At 41.8% G+C, this 18554-nt stretch overlaps 1 protein-coding gene across 2 annotated transcripts in view; it reads right to left on the bottom strand.

The window, feature by feature from the left end:
* Positions 1 to 18554, bottom strand: part of DIAPH1 (diaphanous related formin 1) — a gene marked incomplete at its 3' end in the record, with an annotated part of 94124 nt that overhangs the window by 39460 nt on the left and 36110 nt on the right. For both annotated transcript variants that reach the window (XM_079703580.1, XM_079703581.1), the window contains 7 exons: positions 18303 to 18421; positions 17514 to 17648; positions 16770 to 16885; positions 16180 to 16244; positions 15326 to 15505; positions 13419 to 14150; positions 12420 to 12534 (listed from right to left, as the gene is read on the bottom strand). In XM_079703580.1, the coding sequence (XP_079559706.1) occupies positions 12420 to 12534; positions 13419 to 14150; positions 15326 to 15505; positions 16180 to 16244; positions 16770 to 16885; positions 17514 to 17648; positions 18303 to 18421 (1462 nt within the window). The remainder of the gene's footprint in view (positions 1 to 12419; positions 12535 to 13418; positions 14151 to 15325; positions 15506 to 16179; positions 16245 to 16769; positions 16886 to 17513; positions 17649 to 18302; positions 18422 to 18554) is intronic.

Genomic DNA, 18554 nt, shown 5'->3' with positions numbered 1-18554 from the left:
ATCTAGCACCCTAACAAAATCTGTTATAATATTCTGGTATATTCCCTTTCAGACTTTTACTTCTGCATTTTTTTTCTGTAAAACACAATTGCAATAAGGGTTGAACATAATTGTTTCCTGCATTTTCCCACCTAACACTGTATCTGAGCATTCTTCCATGTTGCTCCAAAGGCAAGGGACCAGAGTCATAAAATGAGATAGTTACAGGGTATTAAGTTCTACAGCAACTATCTCCAGAACAAAAACTAAGTAGGAAGGCCATACCCTTTTATGGGTAGTGTCCCTCTGCTAGTGACACAAAGCTCTGCTCCTACTCCAGGGAAGTAGCTGGAGGTCTGGAAGGCCCCTTAGCAGAAATTCTCAAGTCTCTCTTCCCCATACCACAGTGGCTGTAAGGCTCTAGTATGAATTGCTGTACGTTTAGAGTTGGTGTTGGTAACTAACTGTTTAGTCGTTACATGAAAGAGTTTGCAAGGAAAGCAGGGAGAACACAAGGACACGTGTACACTAAGATGTAATCAGATCAAATGGGTTACTGCAGGGACTGTATCCAAAAAAAGGACAGATTACTTCATTACTATATGTATTTCTGTTTTATCGCAGTGTTCATTATAAAAGTGATAATTAAAAAAAATTTTAATTTAGAATTTTTTTTAAATGAGAAAGATCTCTATGTACTAATAAGAAAAATCTCCAGGATATAGAAGCAAGGTATAGAACAGTACAGACAGTACTTTTGGTAAGGGGAGGGAGGATAAGAATCTATATTAGTATTTGCTACAATTGCATTTTTCAAAAACTCTAAAAGAAATTAATAAAAATGGTTATTACTTCTAGGGAGTTCCCTGGCAGTCCAGTGGTTAGGACTCAGTGCTTTCACTGCTGTGGCCCGGGTTCAATCCCTGGCCGGGGAACTAAGATCCCGCAAGCTACATGGCACAGCCAGGGAGGGAGAAGGTTGGGATGCATAAATACTAGGAAGGGAATTCAGACTTTTTAAAAATATCATCTTTACTTCTGAACTACCTATGTTACCTACATAAAAAAATAGATAATAGAGATGCAGAAAAAAAAGCCCCAGAGGAAACATTCTATAGTGGAGACATCCTCTGTACTCCCTGAAAACTAGTCTGCCCAACCTCATGTTAGGAGGCAGATTTGTCCCATACCAACAGAAAAGCAAGTTCAGACTGAATGATTCCCAAAGAGTAAAAGGGATCCTCAGAACAGTGCTTTTTCTTTGAGGCGGCACTGTTGGGCTCCAGTAGGAGCCCAAGAGCACTGGATCACTCTTCTGCAAAACCCATCCGAAGCCCAGCTCTGCTCTCACATTTCCCTGAGATCCCATTCCTCTTCCTACACATGTCTCTAATCCCTACCAACTCCAGGTCTCCATGGTGAGAGAACAACCAAACTTGAATAAGAGTTATAGCTGCACAGCTGCAACATCTTCCACCATGATCTGGACTTCCTCCAGTTCCTCACAGCTCCATCCTTGCTGTGTGGGCCTGAGAGACCTCTCATCATCTGCCCTCCATCCACCCTCTCCAGGCTAGTCAGTCTCGAAGTGTTTCCCAGCTACTTCACTGACTCCAGAGAACTTCTTCAGAACCATCCTTCTAAGATGCCTATCGAGAGCTGGCTGGGAGGATGACAAGAAAAGAATTTTGTAAAAGCAAGTGTGGTACCAGTTAACAGAAAATGTCAGATTGTTTCCTAATTGATCATGCATGACCTCCATAAAAACAAGGATAATTGTACAACACTCACTCTGATAGACACATCAAAATGTTATTACAAGAAAAAGTAGAAATCAGCTGCTAGACTACGGCAGATAGTGGGAAGACAGCGAGCAGAAAATGGAAAAAGAAATAAATACTGAAGCAATGGACCAAGCCATATTAGTGTATTACATGAGGAGCTTGTTAAAAACATACCCTTCTACAGTCCTTGTAACCTGGAATCTCTGGAGGTGGAGCCCAGGAATTTATACCTTTAACAAACTCCTTATGTAATCCTTATGCACACTCAAATTTGGGAATCACTGGTAGAAATAGATATTTAAGGATAAGGACTAACTGCACTAAGATGATAGAAATTTAGGCTATACTCATCCCATACTAGATGGCCTGAGTCTCAGCCAATGCCATATAAAAGAACATTTTGTCAGAAATAAAATCTGGAATCTGTAGGTAATGGGAGATAGGACCTTGGGTTTAAAAGATACAGTTTCAGTCTGTGTATGTCTAGAATAGTAACAGAGGCACAAACTAAAGACTGAATAGCTAGAAAGAGGCTCTAAAACTGGGGTTATTTTAAGATAATCAGGAGTTAACAAATGACAGAAGGGTTGACTGTAAAAGCCTTTCTACAGCAGCAAATTCTACCCAAGATAGGCTAGGGGAATTCCCTGAAGGAAATTAATTCAGTATAGTATCCCTGGGAAATTATCAGTATATAATCAGTGGGTAGTTCTATTGTGTGCCTAAAGTAGCTATTCAGTAGAAATTGAGACAAAGATGGTGTTAGGAATGTGTATATAATGGGATTACAAAATGAACTACCAAGCTGGTAAAATTTAAGCCCTTCTTTAAGCCCTCTGAAATGAAGGCTATGCTTTCATGAAAATATCAGACTGAAACAAAAACAAACTCAAAAGCATTCTCCAGCCTCTGGGCCCCCAAAAGAGCACTAATATTGCTCCTATAAAAATACAAGCTGCAACAGGACAAGATCCTTTCGTTAAAGGGCAAGCTATAGCTTCCCGTCTCCGTTTTACTTATCAGTCCTCCAAGTGAATTTCCTGACAGGTAGAGGGCAGCATACCAGGCAGTGTGTATCTGAAAACAACAGAGGTTGCCTCTCTCTAACGTGACTGCGTCACTACCAGACGTAACAATGACACATCTAAAATAGAAGAGCTCCATGTGCCATCTGGTGGTGAAAAAGGAGAAGAGCACACTGCAGATAAAATATATCAAATTCCTCTAGTTTAGAAGGAATTAAAGTTTAATTACCTTTATCTGATGACACCCTCCCTTAAATCTCCACCAGTAAGTCTTCCGTGGAATCTGTACCAGCAGCCTTCATGCAAAAGTTTTAAAGTTTTACACCAGTTTAGCTCTCTATCCCCAAATACTGGTTGTAAGCAAGGAGGAAGTCCCTAATGCCTGGCCCCAGTGCATGGGATAAGATGCATGAAACTCAGACCAAAACAAGCAAACCAACACAAGAACTTAGAAGGCTGTCAAAACAAGAGTGAGATGTAGTCAGATAACACCGAAGACAGCTTATTCAAGGAAAAAAGAAAAATACAGTAAGAGAACCATATGTTTAGAACTGCAAGTTATCTTTAGGTTTCTCTATCTCATTTTACAGATGAGGAAAGAGTCAAGGAATGAAGGATAACCTTTGGTTCAGTCTCATTAGTGGTCAGATTAAAACAAGGTAACACTTTTGCCCCATCAGAAATTATGAGTTTCTTATTCCTGGTGGAAGTGTAAAGTGGTACAATCCTACACCTAGTAATTTGGGCCCAGAAATTTTACTTTTAAGAATTTACCGTGCAGAAATACAAGTATGCAGGGATAAATATAAAATATTTCTGGCAGCATTGTTGTTGTTATATAAAAAATCAGTAATTTAAATTCTCAATAAGGGATCGTGTTGTACTATTTATCTGACAGAATTCAACTATCCATTAAAAATGAGGCAGAATATGGAAAAGAATATATATATGTATAATTGAATCATTGTGCTGTACACCAGAAACACAGCATTGTAAATCAACTATACTTCAATTTAAGAAAAAGAAGAAAAAAGAAATGAGGTAATCTATATCTAATGATATCAAGAGATGCTAAAACATGTCAAGCAAAAGGCAGAGCAGTGGATACCAAATGGGATCACACACATTACATTAAAAATATGTATATACCCTCACATTTCTATAATTTTATCTTTTAATTCACCTGCTCCTTAATTTTCCAGTAAGGTTCTATTTGAAAATTTCCCACATTTTCTTCCCTGAACTAAAGGAGAAAAGGATTTTACCTATTCCTTTATTAGAATAACATATGCATATGAAAGGTATGGTTAACCATGGTCGAGAGGAGAGAAGGAGATTTTATACTTTCAGTGTATTCTATACATTTGTTGAAATGAGGATATCATGTTGGCCCAGAAACTGGCTTTAGACAGGAACATGGTCACAGAGGAAGACACAGAAAGTAGGTAAAAGTAATGGTGGGAGTCTGTAGAAGCTCCTCTTCTGATTCAATTTTCTCAGTGAAGTAGAAAGAAAACATCCTCAACTGAGAATGAGGATGAGGGAGGTGTTGGGCCTTTAAGGAGAAAAAAGGTGCGAAATAATCATTTAGGAGAGTAGGAAACTGAATGGACTAGAAATATTTAATATCTGTTGCCTGGCAAGGCCAAGCAACATTACCAACTGAGCAGAGGAGAGACAGGAGAAAAAACAACCAGTGAGGCAGGAGAAAGAGACCCTGCTGTCCTGGAAGCCAAGAGAAGAAAGTGTATCAAGGAGAGTAAGTTGTATCCTTTTCTCCAGTGTGTCCATTTGCACAGCTACAGGTGCAGGGTGGATAGAGATGGAATTAACCAGGACTGTGATCTTGCGAACCAAGTAAGATGAAATGAGAGAGAAATGGGGAAAGAAAAAAAAAAAATCCAGGGAAGGGTTATTATAATTATTAATGATAATTTTACCTGAAGAAGTGAAGTCTTCAAGGGGGTGAAGGACAGTGAAAACTGAAGGATAAATGGAGTGGCGTCTCAGTAGGGCTGGAGGATTGTTGGGGTCAGGGTACCAAAGACAGCAAGGTAAAAAGATAGAAGAAGGTGGTACTATTAAGAAATGCCCTCTCATCTTTTTTCTGTTTCTAAACTCACATCCATAGCACCCTGTTTTGAATCTTGGGACCATATCTTATGTTCTCTAGAATGAAACTATTTCAGCATTTTATTTTGTGCTGCTACTATGGTTCAATTTCTCTTCACTTAGCATTACATCTAGTTTTTACAGCAACAATGCATACATATTTTTGGACATAAACTATATCTTTCACAAGAAAAAAAAAAGGAAGGTGAGTGGTATGAAATTGAGATCGTGGAGGGGCTGCAGTTCTGGTGATGACCATAAGACAGATGGGTGAGATGGGGTGAAGGACAGATCATCACTAGAAAAGAAGAGTGCCAGGAAATGTGAGGCCAGAATATTGGGAGGATCATGACCCTTTTATACAGAAATTGCTAAGAATTAAGAAGGAGTACGGGAGTACTACAGAGGAATAAATTGGGGTGTTAGTAGACAACAGCACAAAGAGAGAAATTGGGTGATTATGACTTGATGTCATGAGATTCAAAATTATGGGTTTTTAGGAAAGAAAAAGGTGGACTGATCTGAAAGTGGCAATGAAGAACAAAGAGGACATCTACCCCATCTTCAGGTCCATTGGGGTGAGGTTTATGAGAGGAAAAAAAAACAACACATGAGAGGGCAAAAGTTCCAGGAAGCCCAGTTTCTGTTAGAGCAACAAAGTGAAGTCGATGATACAGGAGATTTTGTTAGTAATGGACCATGAATTCCTGAGGGCACAGTGGACAGGTTTCAAGAGCTCAGGTGGGATGGGAGGAGGAGGCAGAATAGGAGACACACAGAACCTATGGGGATTCGAGTGTGGGAGATGAGGGTAACCTGGGAGTCTGGGCCTTCCTGTGGTGAGTGACATAAACCTAGATAAATGACACAATATTAGATCCAGTGGGTTCAAGGCAAATAGTGATGGCAAGGTTTGGAGTTTAGAGGATATGTGAGGGGGTAGTTGCAGTTCTTTTATACCACTGATGATGGGAGATCACAACCCAGAGGAAGTGTGGTACTTATTCCACATGCAGGAGTCCTCATAACCCCAGGTGATACAGGTAGATTTATGTTTTTAAATCACAAGGGAGTACTATCTGATATTACAGAATTTCCCAACTGCTTTGAGCTAACAGCCTGACTCTGCTCAAAATCCAAGAGTAGTAAGTAATTAAAAGACAAATGTTCACTTGAGCAGCACTTCTGGTCCTAATCCTATACACTTGAAAGGGTAGGGAACTAATGAAACAGACACCCTTCTGCCAAAAGAATCACTGACTAAGGTGGAGCATGAGGAGCTCTTAGAAAATCTTATTTCTAGAGGTTAAAGTTGCAGACGCTGTAAAGATTCACTAAGGTGTTTCCTGATAAAGATCCAACTGGGTGGGTGCCACCTAGTGGACAGAAAAGGATCACAGGGAAAAGGAAAAAGACCCTTAGATCCCTTTTGGGAAAGATGGGATTGCTTCCCCAACACAGGCTCCTGTTGTAGACTGAAGCCTTAAGCAAGAAGGTTCTGGGACAGCAGTAGACAGGTAAACCTACCGCTTGTCACCAATAGTTCTGACCTGCGCGACTACAGCACAAACCTTGGAATCTGGGCCGACAGTCAAATCCTAATTAGAATACTGTTATTGTTTATGAAATTCTCAGCTTTTTGCCAGGATCTTACTTTTTAGCCAGAGTGCTTTCAACATTACTGCTATTAACCACTTGTAGAACTGCTCTGATGCTCGTAATTCCTGAAATGCACCTCATACTTTAACAGGGAGAGGGCCTAATGCTACATATTGTCCACCGCCACACACCTATTAAGGACAATTAGCTTGTGGATCTTGTAAGTGCAGAAGTTTTTTTGGAAGGAAGGAATAAACCTAAAAAGAAAAACATCATGTACTTAGGACATCAGTTATCACTTACCACCCTATGTTTTAAGAGGTGATACTTCTAATGGGATCATGATATCAACAAAAGAGAGTAAGAGAAGGAAAGCAGAATGAAAAACTAGTTATTTTGTACATACAAATAATGACCTGAGGCCACCACAGCGATGAAAATGCTCCCTAGGAGAAGATGAAAAAGAATAAAATTTAACTACTGAACATGTTCCCAAGGAATTCAAGAAGCAGATTCAACAAAGAAACCATGATTAAAGACTCCTGAGGGCTTCCCTGGTGGCGCAGTGGTGGAGAGTCCGCCTGCGGATGCAGGGGACACGGGTTCATGCCCCGGTCCGGGAAGATCCCACATGCCGCGGAGCGGCTGGGCCCATGAGCCATGGCCGCTGAGCCTGCACGTCCGGAGCCTGTGCTCCGCAGCGGGAGAGGCCGCAACGGTGAGAGGCCTGCGTACCGCCAAAAAAAAAAAAAAAAAAGACTCCTGGCTGATAACCATAAGCATGAGAGTGAAAAAGGACTACAAGTTTTACAGCACTGCCTATCAAATCAAAATTCAAAATATTCTCTGTCAAGGAATAAATCAACTAAGTAAATTCCTTATTTACAGAAAGTCAAGAGATCAGAAATAAGAGAATAATCCTTAAGAGAGAAAAATGCATAAAAGAATCTGTAGTATAAATTTGAGAACCACTTCCTCTCTCTTAGCTCTTCTTAGTAAAAGGCACACATCTTCCTGAACCTTAATGAAGCAGTGGCTTGAGACCTTTGACCACAGGAGGCAGATGTCAAGAGTAAGGCGGATGTTTTCTTTGATGTTCATTCCTGGAGGAGCCGTCAGTATATGGGAGGTTTCAGGTACCACTAAAATATAAGGGGGATACAGCTATGCTTAACAAACAGCAGAGAGTTGTGTTTAGCAAGTGAGAGATGCAACAATGCAATATTATGAAAACCTTGTGTCCAGATAACTTCTGCATCAAGACTGGCAACTACTGGGCTGAAATCATTTAAGCAAGATGTCTACTGTACTAGATATGCATGTCGTGCTTCTCCAGCTGTATTAGTTTCGCTAGAGTTGAATATACTGTAATCAGAACATGGCTTCTCTTCTTCAACCCTAAATATCTGGTATCTTACTTTCCCTAATCTAATGTTGTTCCTTTTTTGTACTCATAAGAGTCACTTCCAATTTAAGAATATTTGTGACAGAATGAATGAGGTGGTAGCAGAAGCCAGCATATCTATCTCCTTCTTCAAGCTTCTGTCTGGATCTAAGCTCTCAGAAGCTCTTAGGGCAGGGACATACACATCTGGGAAGCAGGGGGTTAGAGCAGGACTTTGGAGTCACAGTCTGGAGTCTGAATCCTGCCTCTGGCACTTATTATAAGGCCTTGAAAAAATTATTTAACCCATATCTCTACTTCATCTGGAAGACGAAATAGTCATAGAGTGGTAATGAGTATTTATCTATCATTTAATTATACCATCAATATTAAGGCTATGAATGAGAGACTTGGTAACTGAAACTGGTTACCTACTTGAAAAAAGGATTAAGAATGAAGGCATTCAGAAATGTTATACTAAAGATGTTCAAAGCACCAAAAGCAAAGTAAACCTTGCCTTCATACTGAGGAGCTCTAGATCCTCTGAGTCCTCACCTCTGAAGTTTCCTTAGCTTGAAATTCCTTACCTGATAAAAACCTAAACTCTAAGAAGCCTAAAGTCTTCTTTACTAAAGTGTTTTTGGGGGGCCATGTTGAAAGAAAGGGGCTACTTGGGAGGAGTCTGTATTAAGTCTGCCAACCAGAGCACCAAGAGAGGGAGGCTCAAAACGGCATCAGGAAAGGCAGAGCAGATGAGTTACCCTGATCAGGGTGGGTACTGTGGCACTGGTTCCACATGCAGCACCTCCATCTGCTACTTGATGCCCAGGTACACGATATCAAAGCAACTATTCTGTCACCAAGAAATACACATTAGAATAAGCACTGACATTCAAATACTGCTTGCATCACCACAGATTTGCAGAGTAACTCAAAGGAAAAGAAAGCAAGAAAATGTAGAAGAAGAAAATAAACCAAACATTAAAGTCAGTAAAACACTGAAAATTCAAGGAAGAAATAATTTTTAAAGGGAGCAGCATTTGTTTCTTGGGAGAAGATGACTGGAAACATACAGATGTAGTGTGGTTGATGACAAGCAGGAAGGTTTCGTTGCATGTGATAACTGTTAGAGTTGGGTAAACCATGAGTACTTGTTTGATAGGAAAAAAAAATCTCTCCCAGGAATTTCTTAAAATGATTAAGATTTAGCATGTTTGGAAAATTGTTCATGATTTAATAATTTTCAAGAACACCTTCTCTAGTGCTTCCTAATGAAAAGACTGGGAAATTAAGACAGGGTGCCAATTTAACACCTGAAAGTCCTAACTAAAGTAAAGATACTTAAAGACTAGCTAGAAATGTCCTTCGTCAAAGTAGCAGCAAACTACTAATGATGATTATTATTACATGAAAATCAGTACTGACACTAAACTAAACTAAATTGACTAATTCATACTTATTCCTTTCAGATTAAGATACAGAGATTTCTAAGAATAATTTAAGTCGGGGGTGGGGGGGCGGGAGCCAAAGCTGTCAGGAAGTTAGAATCATCAATGAACAGAAAATAGTTTCCAGGGCAGAAACTGAAGGCTAAAGGAACATTAAAAAGTTTGGTTACACTGTTGAAAATAACAAACAATGAGATAAGGTCTTGCTTAGGTATTTAAAAAATACTACAGGGCTTCCCTGGTGGCGCAGTGGTTGAGAATGCCTGCCAATGCAGGGACACGGGTTCCAGCCCTGGTCTGGGAAGATCCCACATGCCGCGGAGCAACTAGGCCTGTGAGCCACAACTACTGAGCCTGCGTGTCTGGAGCCTGTGCTCTGCAACAAGAGAGGCAGCAACAGTGAGAGGCCCACGCACCGCGATGAAGAGTGGTCCCCGCTCGCCGCAACTAGAGAAAGCCCACGCACAGAAACGAAGATCCAAAACAGCCAAAAATTAATTAATTAAAAAAAAATACTACATACCAGACTTCCCTGGTGGCGCATTGGTTAAGAATCTGCCTGCCAATGCAGGGGACATGGGTTCAAGCCCTGGTCTGGAAAGATCTCACATGCCGTGGAGCAACTAAGCCCGCGAACCACAACTACTGAAGCCTGCACGCCTAGAGCCCATGCTCGGCAACAAGAAGCCACCGCAATGAGAAGCCCGAGCACCGCAATGAAGAGTGGCTCCCGCTCGCCACAACTAGAGAGAAAAGCCCTTGCACAGCAGTGAAGACCCAACACAGCCAAAACACACACACACACACTACATACCAATTCACAGTGGGAATATAATGCCGAGGCAAACCACTAAACTGCAGAAAACTCCACTGCAATCAACAGCAATACAAATGTACAGGATAAAAGAAGGATGGTGACAAAGCAGGGAGGAAAAGGGACCCAGTCAGTGTACGTTTGCAGTGGCACTCAGAATGCAGCCACCAGAAAGAAAATGACACCAGAGGCCAACACAGGGATATATTCTGTGAACTTACAAATTAGCAAATTTGATTTTGATTTTCATTGTCAACTAGTCTTTGTTGATATTCTAGAGTAGTATAAGTGGTCATTATGACAGCATTTTTTTTTTTTTTTTTTTTTTTTTGCGGTACGCGGGCCTCTCACTGTTGTGGCCTCCCCCGTTGTGGAGCACAGGCTCCGGACGCGCAGGCTCAGCGGCCATGGCTCACGGGCCCAGTCGCTCCGCGGCACGTGGGATCTTCCCGGACCGGGGCACGAACCCGTGTCCCCTGCATCGGCAGGCGGACTCTCAACAACTGCGCCACCAGGGAAGCCCATGACAGCATTTTTAATAGCAGGTAGAAGTAATTCTCCAAGCTGAACTTTAGTTCAGAAGGTGATATATCTCTTAGAGGAAAAGGCAACTTTGCCCAGAATGCTAGGGCAACAGGGCAGGCCTGAGCACTGTGATCTTTGACTCCTAGATATATATGTGTAACTAGGGGCTGCCAGAGGCACAGGTTTCTTTTCTTTCTTTTTTTCTTTTATTTATTTATTTTTTTTTTTTTTGTATTTTGGCTGTGTCATGCCATGCAGCATGCGGGATGATTCCCTGACTAGGGATCAAACCCAGGCCTCTGCAGTGAAAGCACCGAATCCTAACCACTAGGCCACCAGAAAACTCCCTCTGTTAGGTATCTTATTAGAATGAAGTGCAGCCTAGTCCCATCAGATCACTTAAGGAAAAAAGTAGCAACTGTCTTTAAAAATGCTTATTTACTGGCAGGGGGAGGGAGGAGTGCTCTGAAGTTGCATTTAATTGTCATCACTAGGGTCATAATAAAACTCTACATAAACAAAAAAGCTGGAAGAAGATGGAAATACAAAATTATTAGGTTATAACTGTCATTAGGTACATGACAATATCTTTCAAATACTGCACCCCTCTGGGGAAATAACTGTAAGTGTCCCATCACAAGACAGCACGAAACCACAAGAATTAGGAAGTGAAGAAAGAAAAGGGCAAAATAGATCAGCTCTTCTAAAATAAAGGGGAAGATATGAAGGTGAAGAAGAAAAGCAAGAATTTATATGAAAAGACAGACCAGAAGTCAAGACCCCTGGATCTGGTCATATAAAACCTTGGGCAAGCTACCTAACTAATCAGGCTATGTAAGCTATGGAACGGAGATAATATACACCCAACCTATCTCATAAGGTTTCTTTGCAGTCCTAATAGGGTAGAATATGTTAAAGCACTTTGAAATTTGTAAAATACAACACAAATGTAAAGTAAAAGTATTATTATTTAAGTTGTCCCTCACCTTCCAAAGAAAGAGCAAGTATATTGTAGCTTCAACTTAAAATAATTTTCTGCCCTGTCAGCTAACATCAGAGCTACTGGTCCTTCTGGACTCTTAAAAAAAAAACTAGCACAAGAGAAATCAATCCCCAATTTCTAGTCTTAGTTTTCTAAAGAGAAATCCCTTTACATCTGTTTCATTTTTTTCTCTAATATTCAAGAGACCCAACTACAAGGCTCTTCTGTATTCTTACCTTTTGAAGCTGCAGGTGCCAGGAAGGAGAAAGCATCAGATATTGGAAAGAAATGGAAAAAAGAAAAGGGATCACATATGGTTCTTCGTTATTGTACAAAGACAGTTGTTCAGCCACCTCACCTACTAAAGACTCTGCTCAGCTCTTATCAATTACATATGTAGGTCTAAAGATGGCACCTTAAAGGCAGTGCCAGAATCCATTCAACAGTATCATTAAAATGATACTCTCAGCCCAGCCTGAGCTGTGTCACACTAACCTCATATCCCCACAAGTTACACTTGTGTAAAATACCTACATGCATGTAAAATACCTACATGCAAAAAAACTGGGGGGAAAAATACGTACATGCAACAGTTCTCTTTGCCAACTCCAGCATCCCCAGAATACAAAACCAGCTTATTTTCTTCTGAATAGGAACTCCCAGCTCTCTTCAACCCTCACCCAGGGAAGGGAAAGAAATGGGAGACCCCCTTAACAAATGTTCTAAGTCCTACACTGGCCCTTTGCATGAAAGAGGAAAGGACTCACTCTTGGTCTGGGCAGAAAAGGTAAGGGTAAGTTTGGCGAAAAGTTCATTGTTCTCAAATCGGTCCTCCTTCACCTTTGTCCAGAAGCAGTCTTGGGAAAGGTCCTCAGCAACAAACTGTGGATACAGGCAGGTGTTAAGAGTTACTAAACTGAGCTCTGTACTTTCCATCCTAGAAAACGGATTAAGATGCACAAGAAGCAGCTGGCTGGTTATTGTCAACATCATACTAGAATAAGACTAACCTGAGACACAGAGAACAGCTATGCTCTTTGTGGTGGGACCAGGAGACGATGATTCCAGGTTATGTGTTTATTGGTGATTATTCAACAACTAGAATCAGTTATGCTGCTTATCCTCCTTCTAACCCCAAATCCTCTACTTTTAGAAGCATTAAGGCTTTATTTCACATCTTCCCTTGCTCTACATTACACTTTTCCCATCAGGGTGGTGAACTGTACCAAATTTGTTCATTTTATGAACAAATCCCTAGGCTCCTTTATTTTAACTTGGTTTCCAGAAGCAAAAGGCTGAAGCAGAATCACAGCGCTCTCAAACACATACTGTGCCATGCAAACATATCCTGTGTAACTTATTTACCAGGGGTAGGGGTGGGTGGAAGTGGTAGGGAGTTGTATCCATAAATCCATGACTTTTGGATCAGCAAAATTTATCAGTACCTTGCGGATTGGTGAAATGACTAATATCAAACAGTGTGGTATCCCATGGCACTCATATCCTCAGAGAAAAGGGCAAAAACATTAACTTAAGGATAAGTTTAGGTTTTGTAGCAGAGTATAGGGCTCGAAGAACTCTCCCGAGTGATATCCAGCATATAGGATATGCCTATTATCTGCTAAATAAACATACACGAGTGGAACTTGAAGACAGACAGATGTGAGCCATAAGAAAGGGAAGCCCAACCATGCACAAAACACAAAGTAGGAAACTGAAGTGGTCTCTTAAAATCTACTGATGAAGAGATGGACAGAAATTCTCACCTTGGACCAGTTTGGCCTCCGGAGCTGTACCTCTGGCTTGTAAAGTTTCTTTGGGGTTAATCCAAATGGCAGAACTGGGGCTGCAGGAACTCCAAAAGGGAGAGGTGGAGGAATACCAGGGCCTCCAGGACATGGAGGGGGTGGAGGGATTCCACCAGGAAGAGGGGGAGGGGGAGGTAGCATTCCTGGTCCTCCAGGCAAGGGAGGAGGAGGTGGGGGGATGCCGGCACCCCCAGGCAGAGGCGGGGGTGGGGGGATGCAGGCACCCCCAGGCAAAGGGGGGGGTGGGGGGATGCAGGCACCCCCAGGCAAAGGGGGAGGTGGGGGGATGCAGACACCCCCAGGCAGAGGAGGGGGTGGGGGGATGCAGACACCCCCAGGCAAAGGGGGAGGTGGGGGGATGCAGGTACCCCCAGGCAGAGGAGGGGGTGGGGGGACGCAGACACCCCCAGGCAGAGGGGGGGGTGGGGGGATGTAGGCACCCCCAGGCAGAGGAGGAGGAGGAGGTGGTGGAGGAGGAATGGCCCCACCCCCAGGAAGAGGGGGTGCAGAGGCTGTGCTAACCTCTCCTGGTAAAGGGGGTGAGGGGGGACTGACAGGCCCAGAGTCACCAGGTAAAGGAGGGGCAGGGGGCAAAGTAGCACTGCTAGGAGGGGCTGCAGCAGTAACTGCAGTGGAGAGTGAAGCCACTTCTTTCTTGGCATCTTCCAGTTCCTTGGACAGCTTGGCAACCTACAGAAATAACACCAATGGGAGTACTTCTCACTCCACTTCAGGGACCACTGGGGCTGGAAAGGACCTAAGAAGTTACTTAATCCAAACTTCTCACTTTACACATGAAGAGAGTGAAAGGAGTCAGACAGTTGAAAGGCTCCACCTAAAGTCACATAGCTATTTAGTGACAGAGACAAAACTAGAATTCAGGTCTTCATGTTCCTAGTTCAGTATGCTTTGCATTAAAAAGGCAACTTCAAAGTTTATGTTAAACTCTCCCTTTGATTAGAAAATGCAAAGATTGGGACTTCCCTGGTGGCGCAGTGGTTAAGAATCCGCCTGCCAACTCAGGGGACATGGGTTCAATCCCTGGTCCGGGAAGATCCCACATGCCGCAGAGCAACTAAGCCTGTGCAGCACAACTACTGAGCCTGAGCTCTAGAGCCTGAGAGCCACAACTACTGAGCCTGCGTGCTGCAACTACTGAAGCCCGCGTGCCTAGAGCCCATGCTCTGCAACAAGAGAAGCCACCGCAATGAGAAGCCTGCACACAGCAACGAAGAGTAGCCCCTGCTCACTGCAACGAGAAAGCCCACGTGAGCAACAAAGACCCAACGCAGCCAAAAATAAAATTAATTAATTTTTTAAAAAAGAAAGAAAATGCAAAGATCAAGTAAATCAAATATTCTAGGTACGTAATTAACATATACAGGTAATTACGTGCTATACAGGTGTTATACAGGTGCTATACAGGTAATTATATAACCACCTAGGTGATCAAGTTATCAAGTATCACAGATCATATAAATATCTATAACTGCAGAGAGAGTGTGTGGGCATAAATCTGTCCAGAGATGACTAAAATAAGAGAAAAATAGCAAATATGAGAACAGTGTATTTAGTATTTACTCCTAAATTTATTAGAAGGCTATTATCTTTATTTCTGGGTAGTACTGTGACTCATTTATTCTTTGTGTTGTTCTGTATTTTCCAAATTTTCCATCTTATGTATTACTTACTCCCAAAACAAAACAGCTTATGATTTTAAAAATATGCGCCATCTAACTAGATTACCTATTAGTATCTGAACCCTCCCTGAGAGTAAGATGACAGAGTCCTGCTCCAACGCAAGCTCACTCTGAGGCTGCTGATGGCAGTTACAGGTCACTCTGCCTTCCCTGTTCAGATATTACCTCTCCTGTGAGCTGAGACACTTCTGCTTCCAGGTTCTGTTTCTCTGTGGCAACTTTTTCCTTTTCAGAATCCAATGCATCCTTTTCTCCCTGAAGATCCTGGAGCTTCTGCTCAAAGTCACTTTCCATCTTTTTCATTTCCACCTGTAGCTCATGTCGGGCTGTTAACTCTGAGTCCAGCTAGAGGAGGAAGAAATCAGGCTCCCGGTAAGCTCTCCAACTCAGCAAAGGCCGGGTGTTATTCCCCATAATTTACTGTTTTGTGTTAATCCTTGATCTGTTGAGCTCACTGACCCAAGGGATGCCTGGAAAAAAGGCCACCATGATTTCGACCTTAAAATCAAGGTTAAAGGAGGGGGAAGCCAGGGATTATCTCCATAGTCTATCTATACTTGGAGTTATTTTAAAAAACAGCAACAACTAAGATTTTAAAGACATTTAACCAGGACAGCTAAGGTGCACAATCCCAGCAGTCTCAAGGATCAAAAACCTATCAACAATAGGAGTCCTTAATCAAAGAGAATTCAGACATATTCCAGTTCCTGTTGTTCTATGGATAAAAGGCCTGAGTCGCCAAGCAAACCCAAGTGCTGTCAATGTTATATGAGAGTGTCACCTGTCTTTCCTCCTGCTCAGGGGCCCAAGAACTGTGCAGACTCACGACTGACTAGCTCCTCATGATCACATCCACACCACTTTCTCCACTGAGTAACCTACAGCAGAAAGGGTTCCCCTAGGAACTGCTACTGTGTGCTGAACACTGAATATATCACAGGTAACTGTTTCACATGTCAGAAAAATCAAAATCCTTAGATAAAGATATACTCCAATTATTTTTGATCTCTCATACATACCTTTTTTTCCAGCTCTGTAGCTTTGGCTTCAGATTTCTCCACCTTTGTTTTATCAATCATTTGATCTAAAAAGAAGGCGAACAGTCAGGAAGTCAAGTTTCCAATTCTCGTATTCCCCTCTCACTGCCTAAGCCCTTCTACATAACCAAAGGGCAGTCTTTGTTCTTTTTGTTTATTTTTCTTATCCTTCTTAATGTTCTGTACTAGACAAAGAAATGGAGCTTTCAGTTAAGTTCAACATATAATTTCTGAGTGCCTGTTATGCAGTAAGGCCACCATGCCGGGTGGCACAGAGAATGCCTACAAGTAATACTTATGAATCTCTGGGACCAGCAGGAGTAGCAGACAATAGCTGAAGTCCCTTCAAAAGGTGGGTGTATGAGACAGGATAAATTTTTAGAATTATGTAGAAATAAACTCAAGGCCTGTATATTCCTAGCACAGATATTGGTTATATCACCTAAGAAAGGGTGAAAATGGGAATACTGGGGGCTAGAAAAGTATCTTCTCTGAAATTTTCACTGAAAGAAAGATGCAAAATGAAAGACAGAAGCAATGTTTTATGGAACCAGACAGACAAATATGCTTACCAATCAATCCCTCAATATCAATCTGGAGGTGCCGGCACTTGAAGTCAGGATCAGCCCCATTCTTGTGCAGAACTATCTGAGAAATACATTCTTCAATCAACTTATAGTACTGCGGTCTACAGAAGAAACAAAATAAGGTTATTAAAGGAAAACCAAAATATAATTTTGGTATTCAGGATCAAGAAAGGTAACTGCTTTGACAGCAGAAGGACCTGAGGACAAATGTTCTGGAAAAGACCTTTTCATAAAATTAACAGAGTATGGCTGCCATGCTAAGAAATCCCCCTCTTCCACATCAGCTAACCCATCTACTTCAGATAGTCAAAACTTCTTGCCATCTGCCTCTGAGTTCAAATCCTTTTCCATCTAAAATTCGAGCTTGATCCTGCCTGTGATGGATACTACTATTGCTGAATCTCTACTCTACTGCTTAAATCTCATGTTCCAACATGAATCAACTTTAAATGGCTGCCTTCCTTTGCTATCATCTTCACTCCACCCCACCACCCCATTCCAAAAGAGGGAGGCAGTTCACCTTATACACTCTCATCTCTTCCATAGAGATGTCTTTCAGTTGGACTAAAGGGACAACTGGCAACTCCCTTTATGTCTGAAACTAAAAATGAACTCTAATCCATGTCTTTGTCTTTTCCTTTTCTCTCTACAGACAATCTTTGAATTTAAGAAGTTTGCACTCTCCACTTAGGCTCAAATTCAAAACTTCCCACAGGTATACCATCTTACCTGGCCTCATAGTCATTTCGGACTAAGAGTAGGTGCTGCAGGATGGAGAGGAAGTGTTGCTCTGCCTTTGAATCCTTCACTGTGTTTAAGAGAATCTGGAAGACTTCACTGAAGTCAGTGGAAAAAGAGAAGAGGCTAAGGAAAGCATATATTTAGAAACTATGTTTGACAGGTAGCTTGCCCAACTCTCGGGAGAAGTAGCAAGATGCCACTTCTATTCTAACAGCTGTTCCTCCTGTAAACCCTGCCCTAAACTTTAAGCTCTATAAACTTTCTTTGGCCAGGGGACCAGTGAGTCAGGGGGTACTATACACAGAGATAGAAAACTCCTAGTACTTGGCTTGAAAATCGAGCAGTAGACAGACACAAAAAGGTAACTGCCTCAAAGTCACTTGTGGCAAGTATCAATAGGTAACCAAATTATTCCCCCTGTCAGTCTCATGGAAACATACAAGAGAGCAAATTACAACCTCACTCCCTGACTTGTCTATGTTCTCCAAAAACCAGCTCTACATCTTAATGAGCTAAGCTATCATGTTCTAGGAGGTCTATACTAATTTTGATGGCTGCTTCCATGTTGAGCAACCCTCAGATCACCCTTCCCAACTTCTCTGGTCCACAATGATGTAAATATATCCAATGGCAATCAAAAGGCACCTACCTAATCTACAAAGAAGACAGGGCTAATGCCCTCGTGTAAGTCATCAACTCCACACCATTCCTTACAGGGATCTACAACTGAATGCAACTGAATGTCTTGTGTCTTCAACCCAATCAGTAAAAGGATATTCCATCTCCATTCGAATGTCATCCAGCCGTCCCTTCAGGTCATAGGAATCTTCTTCTCCTTGTTCATCAAACACATTTAGTTGCACTCTCATATCATCATTTTCAATCTCTCGAAGGTCCTGTCAACAGCAAAAGTATAGGCCAGGGAACCCAAAAGTGTCCTATGCTGGTTAAAAACCCAAACATTTCAACCTGTTTTTTTTTTTTTAATTTTTTAAATTTTGGCGTGCCGCATGGCTTGCGGGATCTCAG

The sequence above is a fragment of the Hyperoodon ampullatus genome (assembly GCF_949752795.1).
Source record: "Hyperoodon ampullatus genome assembly, chromosome: 4".
NCBI classification, from domain to species: Eukaryota; Metazoa; Chordata; class Mammalia; order Artiodactyla; family Ziphiidae; genus Hyperoodon; species Hyperoodon ampullatus.
The sequence above is the reverse complement of the archived record's forward strand: the minus strand, read 5'-3'. Positions and strand labels throughout refer to the sequence as shown.